This window comes from Phyllostomus hastatus, unplaced genomic scaffold (genome assembly GCF_019186645.2).
Source record: "Phyllostomus hastatus isolate PE091 unplaced genomic scaffold, TTU_PhHast_1.1 phas_scaffold_1674, whole genome shotgun sequence".
Classification (NCBI taxonomy): domain Eukaryota; kingdom Metazoa; phylum Chordata; class Mammalia; order Chiroptera; family Phyllostomidae; genus Phyllostomus; species Phyllostomus hastatus.
Window position 1 is genome coordinate 3,363,093 of NW_025334011.1, and position 12,933 is coordinate 3,376,025.

Consider the following 12,933-nt stretch of genomic DNA (forward strand, 5'->3'; position numbering starts at 1 on the left):
CCTAGTCAAGGCGCATACCTAGGTTGCCCATTCATCCTTGGTTGGGTGCTGCAATGAGACCCCTATCCTGGTCTGGGGGCATCAATTAATCAATGTTTCTCTCTCCCTTCTCCTCTCTCTCTCTAAAAAACAATGAAAACATGCCCTTGGGTGAGGATAAAACAAAAAACGAAGGGCACAGTCTGGGGCACCACCCTTCATCCAGATACCAGGATGCTACCAGGAAAGATTATTCCTTTATGCTAAGTATTGTTCTTTCCAGAAACTCTCTTTTCAAAGATCGGTTTAGTCTATACACTTTTATCAGAGTAGAAAGATGTTCTAGAGTCAGATGACCTCATATTTAAATTTATCTGACTTCAGCCATGACCAACTGTGTCAAATCCCTGTTTTGTAAAGTTGCCATTTGTCCTCCTTGCAAAATAGTGAAGATGCTACTTATCCAGCAAGGTTATTGAGGAGATGGTTTAATATTTTAAATGTATAGTTTGGCGAAAGTAAATGGTTACTAGATGTTGGTTTTGATGAGGGCCCTGGGCCACCTAAAGCAGTGGGAAGGAAGGTGGTTTGAAACTCTGTCTACTTCATAATAGTGAGTGGGCAAGAGCCCTTGGTTGAGATACAAGCCCATCAATCATATGTGAAGCAGCTCCTCCTGAGGAGGTGCGCACTCTCTGGTCACTTAATGATTTTCATTTATCCTTGTTAAACACGTCGGTCTATCATTAAGTCACTCTTGGTCTTAAAGTACTTTTACACCTTACTATGGAACTGTTCCAATTAATCTCCCTCTGTTGTACTATTAAAAGCAACCATATGGAGGTTTTCCAGAGAATTTGAAAAATTGGGACTATTTGTCAGATACTAGGTCCCCTCAAAATTCCACTCCCGCCCTCAGATACACATCTGGTGGTTTTATTTTTCCCAGATTGCAGCTAGGGGTTTAATTTCCCTTTCCTCCCAGAGACTCTGGCTCTCTCTACGCTCGAGGTAGGCGGGGTATCCGACATCCGTGTGTGGTTTTCGGGTAGTAACCTCTTCCAGGGCGGCGGCTGCCTCCACCCACGGCAGCCGTGACGTCACAGTGATGCCTTGGTCCCCACCCGCGCTATAAAACGGCAGGTGAGCGCCGCGCCTCCAGTTTGTTCGCACACCCTGTGCCTGCACCGGAGCCAGAGCCTAGAGAACCCTCGGCGAGTTCCCGGCGCTGCAGGCAGCGCCCGAGCCCGGCTGGGCGGGCGCGCGCCGCGCTAGCTCGCAAGCTCCAGTCCACCGGGTGTTCCAACACCTCCCCTCGGGCCCGCAGCTCCAGTCCCGGTTGCCCCAGAGACCGCGACGCCGCTGCGCCGAGGGACCAATGAGAGCCCCGCGGCTGCCGCCGTCGCCGGCGGTGCTGTCGCTCTTGATCCTCGGCTCAGGTGAGAACACCCCGGCTCCGACCTGCCGGCGCTTCCCCCTCCGCCGGCAAAAGCGGTCGCCCTAAGTTTTGCGGCAGCTTCTCAGAACAAAACAAAAGAAAAAAACTATCCCTTTGGGGTCCTCGACTCTGTTCTGCGGGAGGTGCTCACGGTAACTACCTCCCTGAGGTTCTAGGGTTAGTGCCTGGGAGGAGGAGAAAAGTGGGCGGGTGTCCAGACGTTCCAGGCCAGGAAGAGGGTGGCGCGGGAGAACCTTGCACTTCAGTTCGTCCGGAGGAGATCTTAGAGATCCAGTGATCGAAACCCTTCGTTTCACAGATAGAGGAACCGGGGTCCAGAGAGGGGAAGTGATTTCCGCAGATCTTAGAGTCCTTAAGTCCTGCACGCTGGAATGCCGCCGCCTACCTAAATTCTCCTCTGCCTGGTGATCCGCGGTTACCTTCCTAGAGGACCTCGCCTCGTCCCAGGCTGGAGTTTAAAAGCTTCACTGTTTTATTGAGATCTAAAGAGTAAAGCAGGGGCTTGATACTCCGGACCCCTGACCTCGCCTCGTCCCAGGCTGGAGTTTAAAAGCTTCACTGTTTTATTGAGATCTAAAGAGTAAAGCAGGGGCTTGATACTCCGGACCCCTAACCTTACCTAGTACCCAGTTTTTTTTCTCAATTAAGAGCAATAGTAATGAAAAATGATAGTAAGAAACATTATCAACTACCGTTTATATTACTTTTTACATTTATGTACATAGTCTTTGTAAAATGGGAACACGTGTTGAGGATATCTGGTATTTATATCTAGAACCTGCTGTCTATGGTTCTAGACATAATGGGACTGGTGGCCTTCCAGCAACACAAATGCATTTCATATGTGAAGAGATGGGGATATTTAGACAATGCCTATTAAGTAATTATGTATATTAGATTAATTTGCCTATTTGGCAGTATTTTCTGATGTGGAAATTAATGTAGACTATCTGGGGAGAAGAAAACTTGATGAAAGAAGCTCGGTGATTGAAACAGCTGAGTTCGCTTGTTGGCAAACTGAAGTTGCTTTCATAAGTGAGTCAGTCACAATGGCACATGTGCAATACCTGCTTTGATATCAGAAGATAAACATTTCTCCTGCACACAGCTGACGGGTGAGAAAGAAACTCTGCTTACCTTTTCTTCCCTTGTTCTTTCTCCCATAGTTCATTATGTCGCTGGATCAGAGGGTAGTGACCCCTACTCTGGGAAAGGGAAACCGTTTTCTGGAGACCACAGTTCTGATGGATTTGAGGTGACCTCAAGAAGTGAGATGTCCTCAGGAAGTGAGATCTCCCCTGTGAGTGAGATGCCTTTGGAGAGCGAACTGTCTTCAGGGATCAACTACGACTATGCAGAAGAGTATGATTTCGAGTCACAAATATCTGGCTATATCATAGATGATTTAGTCAGAGGTGAGTAGAAGATAAGGCCAAAATATCTTCTTCATGATATGTATTTGTATGAGCAAATGAATTAAAAAGAAAAGCCACTCCTGGATCTTCCGGTGGCTTTCTGGTATGTATGCCTGTTGTATCTACTGCTGAGTAAGCTACAAACTGAGATGGAAGGAGCTGCATGTGGGCACATCCTATATGTCGGGACCTCTGTATTATGTTTGCTAAGTCTAATTTCCACAACTCTTTGAAAGAGGAAATATCATTTTAGAGGTGTGCTCATTCAAGTTCAGTGTCCTGTCCAAAGTTCCACAGCCAGCAAGCAGACAAGCCAGAATGAGATCTCCAATCTGTGTGACTCCATATACTATGCTCTTTCCCAGTGTGCTGCATGACTTCCATTATGAGAGAAAGGGATCACCAGCCAGTCCTATCTACTCTATATCTCAGCTTCTGCATCCACTCCCACTGCCACTCTTCTCTAAACCACTTCATTCTAATACAAGTAAGGGAGCGGAGGAAGGAATGGGAAAGGAGCAATTGGGCTTAGGTAGTAGGTGTTGAGAAACTGGTAATGATAATAAGATCTTCTGGAAATATTACAGATGTACATGGATTTTATATTGCTAAAATCACAATTTAACTCCAAATCCCATTTGTCAGCTCAATAATAGAAAACCATGAGTAAACAAGACTCATGGTTTTCTTGTGTTTTGCTGTTATATGATTTTTAAGTTTTCTCCTTTTTAACAAAAGGAGAAAACTGTATATGAACAATGATTAAAAAAATAAAAAAAAGAACATTTGCTTAAAATGAGAGCAGATGAGGTCATTGGTAAATCAGATCTAAATATCCCAGTATCATTAGTTATGGAGGCAGGACTTTTCTCTCCTGACCTTAGCTTCCTTGACTTCTCTCCTTCTCTCTGGTTCCCAGAACTGGTGAGGAAGGGCAGGTGATAACCATTGGAACAATGACTCGCTTAACTGACAGGTGGGAAAAGATTTGGCGAGCATTCTGCTTTACTCCCTTGCTTTGGAACTCGCATGTTCTTGTATGAAGGGGTCCATTTATAATTTTTGTTGGAGGATTAATATTAAACCACTAAGATCCTACACTGTTCTTTTAAAGATATTTCAAGTCATTAACATTTCAAAAGGCCAAATAAATTGTTAGTGGTGAAAATGGCTAGCGATTAAAATTTGCAGTGAATTTTGTAATAGAGTGAAAATGTTGGTTGAACTCCTTTAAAAGGGTGTTGAATCCAAGGAAGGGGTTAATGCCTATTTTAGCACTTCAACATAGTGACTATTTATTTGTCTCTGTCTAAAATTTTTAATGTTTGATAAAATACAGTAATAGCTATTTAAAAATGTATCTATTAGAGGACTTATTCTAACTTGTGATACTTTTTTATCATCAGAAGACTGTTTCAGTATAAAAATTGCATAGCTACCTACTAAAGATTGCTCCTAATTTGACTATTGTTAATGTTGATATAATAACCTAATATATTTATAATATTTATTATTTTCTTAATCTTTGTGACCCTGCCCTTTGTTTCTCATGTCTTCTATTTAATGGGTACTGCAGGACCACTATGACTAATGGGATTATGACATTATGACATTTGCATCTTCTCATTGACCTCTGTTTGCTAAATGCTTGCTCAGATAAACCTGTTCAGGGATTAATATATCAAAATGCACAGTTCTAACATGGAAGCTCCTTCTTCCTATATTTAGCATGTGGCTGAACTATACTATGCATAACTATAACATTGAACAAATATTTCTGTGGATATGAAAAGTTGAATCTCTGAAGCATTAAGTACAAATATATCTGGACTCGATATTTTTCAAATACATTGACCACAGAAATGAATCCCTGGAAGGTATTGATTAATTATAATTCATTGTAATCTGAGAGTTGGAGAAAATTGATGAACCCTAATATGTAAGTTTCAGCTTTTTCTACCCGCAGGTAATGCACACTAATTTCCAATTATGATAGTGAGCACTGGACTGACATCCACAAATATACCCATCTGCCACTGTAATCAAAGGCATTGACTTTTCCAAGAGAAAGCATAATGTAGGCAATAACAGGCTTCAGTGTCCCAGCACTGATTCCTTCAGCAGCATGTTCCAGGGCAAATTACCTGTCTTCACTCGACCGCAGTGTCCTTCCTCATCTGTATCCGCTGGGTAACAGTACAGTCCACCATGACTTGGCCTCAATTTAGTTAATACTCATTACCAAGAATTTGGTATGTACTAGAAGTCTGAGAACTGTTTTAAGTATTTCATGGATCTTCTTAGGTAACTCATATTAACAATAATAATTATACTGATACAATAAATTCAAAGTGTGTTTCTAAGCTAATAAGATAACAAAGAGGTTCAGATTTATAAGGGTCACACAATACAGGTATTTTTTTTGTCCGATTATTGTGTGTGAATTGTGTTAAATAATGAGACAAATATAGTTGTCTTCCTATGAGCTCTCAACTGCTAGGATTTCTTTCTCTTATGTCTCCAAAATGATATTAAAGATGAAGAGATTGTTGTTAATAAATCTTTTTTTTTAGTTGAACAGGTAATTAAGCCCGAGGAAAACAAAACCGAAAGTGAAAACACCACAAATAAACCAAAAAGAAAGAAAAAAGGAGGAAAAAAAAGAGACAGAAAGAAAAATCCATGTCGTTCACAATTTAAAAACTTCTGCATTCATGGAAAATGCGTATATAGAGAGGACATAAAATCAGTAACATGCAAGTAAGTTTTTCTAACTTATGTGGAATTCTGTATTTCTAACACCACACCTGAAACTCCTAGCAGCAGAAAACCACTTATTTTTTTTCATGTGTAAACCAAGGGTCTACAAACATTTTTTCAGGGACCAACCAGATAGTAAGTATTTTAGACTTCCTGGGTCAAGATTAGGTATGTACTTATATAACATAATTAAAATGTAAACACTTAAAAATTAAAAAAGCCATTTTTTGGCTTGCACACTATAAAAAACCTGACAGATGTCCATATTTGACCTATGGATTGTAGTTAGCTAACCACTGGTATAAACCATCATTTTACAACATATGTTTTACAAACTGTTTTTTAAGAAAAGGTCTTAAAAATAATTTTCACATAATATTGTTCTATCATCCTTCCCCCAAAAGCTGCTAGCACATGAAATGATAGTGGATGTGTTAGCTGCCTAACAAGTCACTAAACTCCTCAGTTGGTTATAAAAGAAGCATAGAGAATGAAAAGGTCTGTCTTCCTAGAGTCACACCCAAAACTAACCTCAACTTTATCTTATCCAAATAGATCCTTAGCTTGAATGCATTCTATCTCATGATTTTGAGGTACAAATATGAGAGGGATCCCCCAAAACCCAGAATTATTTTTTAAAAAGCAGGCCCCTTGTCGTACAGCCCCTAGCTTCTGTTGCTAGGTGAGTGTCCTAGGAACCCATCTATATCAGTGTACCAACTGGTGTTATTGTGAGAGGCTGCATTCAGCTTCAGTTTTGTTTTGAAAACTCTTTTAGTGTTTTTGCCCATTTCATGATGGGTGATTTAAAAGTGCACCTGCCCACGCTGCACTGAATGTTCAGCAGTTTTTGATCAAAAACAGCATGACCCCATACCATACCCTCCCTATTCACCTATTCTCACCCTGTGCAACTTTTCATTTTGTTTCCCTGGATGAAAAAAGTCCTCAAAGGGAAACGTCTTGCCCATGTGGAAAAGGTGAAACAAAAAACAGCAGAAGCACTAAAAAGCATCAAAATTGATGAATTTAAAAACCATTTAGAACAATGGAAAAAAAATCTCAAGTATATTGCATCAAATGGAGAGTACTTTGAGGGTGACTGGAGTTTAAACATGTAAGAATAAACACACAATTTTTTTACAAATAAACTCCTTTTCTTGGGCAGAGGTCCCCTCTCATATAAAGCATGACTTAATTTTTTCATATTAGAATTAAATGACTATGGCTTGGAAAGTAAGCCTAAAATATATAGAAAATTTTAAGTTGCTGTAATTTGGAATGTGGGTTGTTTACAGATGTCATGCAGATTACTCTGGTGAACGGTGTGGGGAAAAGTCCATGAAGACTCACAGCATTGTTGACGGTGATTTATCAAAAATTACATTAGTGGCCATAGCTACCTTTGTCTCAGTCATGTGCTGCACAATTATTGCTGTTGCTGTTACAATCCAGTAAGTATGGCATAACTTAACAATTTCTCATAAAAAGAGTGCCAGGTTAATTTCAGTATTTTATCACACTGCACTATCATATTTTAAATAAATTATTCTTTTGGTGGCACGTGATCTTTGGTCATATCTTTATACTTCATTCACAGAACATGGTTCACATTTATGTTTACTTTGACCACGATTGAAACTTAATATGTAAAGCCCTTTTTCACAAAATCTAGAAATATTTTTAACTTAAAAATGGATGTTTCCATGTCATATTTCTACACATAGCTACTTTCAAATCTCAGAGGGTTGAAATCTACTATGAATATCTTAAGCTTAAGTGAGCCTTCCAGAATCTAACTGAGGTCTAGTTCATAGTAGATTGTCAAAGATACTGCTTTGGTACTGAAAATAACACAGAGTTTCAAAACAGGAGCCAAGGAAAAATATATCTTCTGCTTTTATTAGAATGCAAAATTCTGAATTAGGAATTTCATAGTATGGTACTTATTTACTCAAAGCTTATGCCTATTTTGTTATTGTCAAATGCAATATGGAAACTCAATTATTAAAAAACAACAGCAACAATATTTCCTCCATAGGGTATCATGGTCTGGCGTAGGTAGCAGGGACAATTCTATTACTGTTTCACTTCTACAATATGTTCCCTGTGCTCACAAAAACAGATCACATACTTCACTTCATGACCAATGAGTGTTAGAATGAGACTGTTTCAGCTTGTAGACACTGGTGGGTATGTCAAAATGGCATTGTCTGTCAAAAAGAAGTCAGTGAGTTAAGGAAGCTGGGGGAGGGTGTGAATGGCTCTATAATGACTCATGTGCTACTAGAGCTTGGGAAAAGCAATAAACTCATTATTCTAATTTTAGGTCTTGGTAAACTACTTTAACAACTGGACTGTGTACATGATCAACCACTCTTGCCATTCAGGAAATAAGGGCATATCTTCTGCCATTGTTTACTATTATTCTAAATGCAGATCAGATAACAATAAAATGGTACATAAAATTGTTTTATGATGCACGTAAAGTTTGATGCGTGGTTTAAATTTGTTTTGCACACCCTACAAATGATTTTGATCTGTTAGTACCTCATGCTAGATATGCAGATGTGTTTAGAAAAGATATCTTCAGACAAACCATTATTATTTATATGGAGGGGTAGAAGAAAAAAAGTTGCCATTTAAAGAAGACGTTTTGAAGTAATTATTTAAGCCTGCAATTATTCAAGTTGAAATATTTAATAATCCTTTGGCAAAACATGGAAAAACTTTATCATGCTGGCACTCTTAAAACTAAACAGGGACTTTTCTCCCATATCCTCCTTATATTTGAAATACATAACAAACACTATCCTAAGCCACAATTGCTAGGGATTTTTTGTATAATTGAAGTGAATTTTTCTCAAACACCACAACAAAAGATCTCATGATCTCAATAATAACATTTAATCATTGAATTAAATCTACTAAAAATAGAATTCAATTTTAAACCATTGAGTTTTTTAATAGAAAGTACCAATAAATAGAATGAAGGATTTATTATATTTAGAAATAAATAAAACCTAACTTGTTTTGTAAGCCTGTATAAATAAATGCTAATCATTTAAATTAGTTTGTTCAAGCATAAAGTCTTTCTGTGGTAAAACTACACTATCTTCTTCCTCCATCTGTGCATGGCAACAGTGCTAAAATTTGAAAATAACTCATATTGATGTGTTCCATGCTTTCTGAAGAGTTGTATCTCAAGGCACATTTATTTAAATATCAGTACTCTGGAAATATGTTTACATAAAGTCATCATAAACATCCCATTAAAAGTAACATTGGTAGAATTTTATAGTTTGGTTTAGGTTTTGGTTTGGTATAGAGCATGTTGTGTAATGGTTTATAAGGAATCACAAAAAGGAAATCTGTACTCATGAAAACACCAATTAATGTATGGATAAATAAAACTTTGATGACAGTAGAATATTTTGTTTTCTGAAGCCTTCGAAAACGAAACTTCAGGAAATATGAAGGAGAAGCTGAAGAACAAAAGAAACTTCGACAAGAAAATGGAAATGCACATGCCATAGCATAAATGAAGATAATATTACAGGTTTGTGTTTTAAAAGATATGTTTACATCATATACTATACTTTTGGAAAATGTAGCATTTATTACAAAAAATAAGGAAAGCAAACATTCTTAATTCGGGGTATACTGTGAACATTGGCTACATTACAGTGTTATTATTTGAGCATGAGATAAAGTTCAGTATTAAAAAAGGACTCAGTCCTTAATATTGTATGGGATATAAAGATTTGGGAGTCACAGATCCTGTTCCAAAACAACTTAGTGTTTAGGAGATACACAGTAGGGTAAGGAACCAGAATACTAGGTGAAAGAAAATATGTGTCATAAGGAAGGAACCAATGGTTATCACAAGGGCAGTATTTCATCTTTAGTTATGGCTGAGTAGTATTCCACTGTACCACATCTTCTTTGTGTCTTGAAAATAGCATGCTAAGCAAACTAAGAAAAAGTCGAGAACGATATGATTTCACTCATATGTGGGATATAAAACAGAAAGCAATAAATGATAAACAAGAAAAAATAAATAAAAACATAGATGCAGATGACAGTATGGTAGTTAGCAGAGGAAAGGGAGGTGAAGGGGTAGTTAAGGGTAACAGAAGACTTGACTTTGAGTGGTGGGCACACAATGCAATATATGGATAATGTATAATAGAACTGTATACCTGAAGCCTATAGAATTTTATTAACCAGTCAATTAATAATTTTATCAATTAATAAAAATATGATATATATTTATATGATTAAAATATAATATGATACATTTACGCAATGGAATATTACTTGGCCACAAAAAAGAAGAAAATTTTACCCTTTGTAACAGCATGGATGGGCCTGGAGAACATTATGCTAAGTGAAACAAGCCAGTGAGAGAAAGACAAATGCTATGTGATTTCACTCATGTGTTATTTAAGGAACAAACTGAACCAACAAGCAAAATAAAGACAGATTCATAGATAGTGGACTGACAGCTCTGAAGGAGTTGGGGGTGGAGGGACCAAGCAAAAAAGAAAAAGAGTTAATGGACACGAACAACAATGTAGAGACTGGGGGGAGGGGTAGGTAGTGGTAGAAGAGAGTGTAAGGGGGATAAATGGTAATAGAAAAAATACAATAAAAATAAACTATTAGCTATCTGTGGCTGATGTAGCTCAGTGGATTGAGTGTGGGCCTGAAAACCAAAGGGTCGCTGCTTCGATTCCCAGTCAGGGAACATGCCTGGGTTGCAACCCAGTTGGGTTGGGCCAGGTCCCCAGTTGGGGACATGTGAGGGGCAACCACACACTGATATTTCTCTCCCTCTCTTTCTCCTTCCCTTTCCTTCTTTATTAATAAATAAATAAAATTATTTAAAAACTATTAAAATTTTAAGAAAAAAATAAAGGAATCAATGGTATATAAGGAATTTCTAACAAAATGTAAAAGGAATCAAGTAGGAAGCATTGAGAGAGCAGCAAAATATGGAAATATGGGGTGGCGTTGGAAGTGAGACTAGTGAGATTGGGAGGGGCAATTAGAAATGAGAGGAAGATTAACACTATGAAAGGGACTAGGTTATTTTAGAAACTTGTGACAAATAGCCAGCTCGAATGGGTGATAGGGAAGATTAGGTTGAAATGATAGGTTCAGTTCACATGATGTGGCCCCAAAGTCAGTATTTGCATTACAAATGTGAAGTGGAGATATCAGGTTGAATATCCTTTTAAAGAAAGGGAGTGGGAAGGGAGAAGGTGGTGCAAATTTCTAAAAGCTTGGTTAGAGTGTATTATTGTAGTTTATTTTTGTAAACAGGGAGAGTTGAACATGTTGGTAAGAAGAAGGTAAGAAGGTATGAACAGGGATATTTGACTGATAACAAAGTGAACAGCTAATGAAGCAAACTTCTAGAGGAAGATAGGCTCAAGGACACACAGTCAGAGGAGGGAACTGTTATTTCCTCATTCAGGAAAAGGTATCATATCCTTGAGCATTGATTTTCTTTCTTCAATGAGTTTAAGAATTCCTTGAGATGCTTATTAAATACGCATCTTCCTAAACCAAATCCTAAATTGACTAAATCAGTATTTCCATTTTTAATTAACATTCGAGATGCTTGGGGAACCTCTAGCATTGGTTAAGTGCAGGCAGGTATTATGTTGTGAGCCTATTACAGAACTAGCTCAATAATTCATGAAATGGGTAATTATCCATGCCAATGCTATACTTGGTACACTTATTAATGTATGGGCTTAATGTCCTGAAGCTAAGGCCACCAAATGAATAAGGGTAGAGGTTTGGTTACTTAGTGCAATTGAGATTTTTTTAATTTAAGTTTTTTACTTTTATTAAATTTATTGGGGTAACATTGGTTAATTGAATTATATAGATTTCAGGTATACAATTCTATAATACATAATATGAATATTGTATTGTGTATTCACCACCACAAGTCACGTCTCCTTCCATCACCATTTATCCCCACTTTACCCTCTTCTACCTCTTCCCAAGTAGGTTGCAGATGATTTTAGGGAAAGGAATATGCTGTGCTGGCACATAGTGGCTGCCTATTAACTGGTAGCTACTATTATTATGCCCTCAGTACTAATTATCTTAAATTAACTGTATAACATAAATGCACTGAGCTACTTAATTTTTGTTTTTAATTATGTCCACTGCATAGATTTGGTTAGGGAAACCATTTATCGTGGCTGTTGTTGCTTTTCTTTTCCTATTTTTATGAGACATGTTTAAGCGTATGCAGTCTCCTACCTAAGTAAGGCAGGAGTGCTACCAAAGGAGTTGTGAAAGAGGGATTCCCGTCAAAGGGATCATTTGTCCCTGAAAGCCTTGTAGTATTTTTCATAAGACACCTTGGAAAAAGAAATTGGACAGAAATTCTGATCCTTTGACATTTTCTTAAAGCTATGTTGCAATCAAGCTTCTTTCTAACACTTGATTTTGTGTTTGAACAGGAATCAGATCAACATCACTGTCAAGTCCCAACCATGGGTGATGAGCTGGCTCCACCTTCCAGTGGGTCAGAAGGAAACAACTTTCTTGTTCTAATGGTTTTAAACTTTCAATTGTCAGCTTTTATGCTAAGTCTTATTTCTGTACATAAAGATGCATGGAGAGAATATTTTTTTCACGTTGTAAATAATTTATTTATTATTTAATGGAAGTGTATTTATTTTACAGCTCATTAAACTTTTTTTAATCAAACAGACGGAGCGTTTGAATATGAGTTTTGAGAATGCAAGACTCTAGGTTTTTCTCTCTCAACACTTAGCTGATCACTTTAAAAGAAGTTCCTTCCCACCCCCATTTTTAAGTGTTTTATGTTAATTTTCAAAATTTATCTCTTTTCCTAGGAAGCACTCTTAATGGGAAAATTATAAATCAGATTCACTTAGTTTTCCCACAAATACTAATATCTCAAATCGACCTTTTTAATTCCATGTAAAATTCATTCCAAGTTCTGGTAATTATAGCATGCAGTGCTGCCTCTCTGTTATGGTAGACACACACATTATAAAAGAAAGAAATTCCACTGTTCATCATGATCACCATAAAAAAAAAAAAGAAGAATAGATTTGAGTATTGCAAATGTGACAATTCAAGAGAACCAGAAAGTATTTAGATTTGAGACTTCTCTCCCTGATATCATGACATAAATATGTAAAGCATCTAAAAGCCACATCTCCCTTCCCTCCCCCTTGCTATTATTTTCTTACATTCCAAGTAAATACATGTGTATTTGTGGTGGGTGGTCTTTCAAGAACATTAATGGTGTCTAATGACTCA

At 37.6% G+C, this 12,933-nt stretch overlaps 1 protein-coding gene across 1 annotated transcript; it reads left to right on the forward strand.

The window, feature by feature from the left end:
• The first annotated feature begins 1,153 nt into the window (after positions 1-1,153).
• On the forward strand, positions 1,154-12,355 carry AREG (amphiregulin). The gene is made up of 6 exons (XM_045858083.1): positions 1,154-1,418; positions 2,605-2,853; positions 5,427-5,613; positions 6,912-7,067; positions 9,061-9,172; positions 12,102-12,355. Exons 1-5 carry the CDS (start codon positions 1,358-1,360, stop codon positions 9,152-9,154), a joined length of 747 nt encoding a protein of 248 aa, XP_045714039.1. The 5' UTR covers positions 1,154-1,357; the 3' UTR covers positions 9,155-9,172; positions 12,102-12,355.
• Positions 12,356-12,933: the final 578 nt, after the last annotated feature.

Excerpts from the sequence above, each read along its gene's own strand:
- AREG (XM_045858083.1), top strand. The coding sequence starts at position 1,358 with ATGAGAGCCCCGCGGCTGCCGCCGTCGCCGGCGGTGCTGTCGCTCTTG. Across the intron at positions 1,419-2,604 it reads GCTCTTGATCCTCGGCTCAG|TTCATTATGTCGCTGGATCA; the intron begins GTGAGAACACCC and ends TTTCTCCCATAG. Across the intron at positions 7,068-9,060 it reads GCTGTTGCTGTTACAATCCA|CCTTCGAAAACGAAACTTCA; the intron begins GTAAGTATGGCA and ends TGTTTTCTGAAG.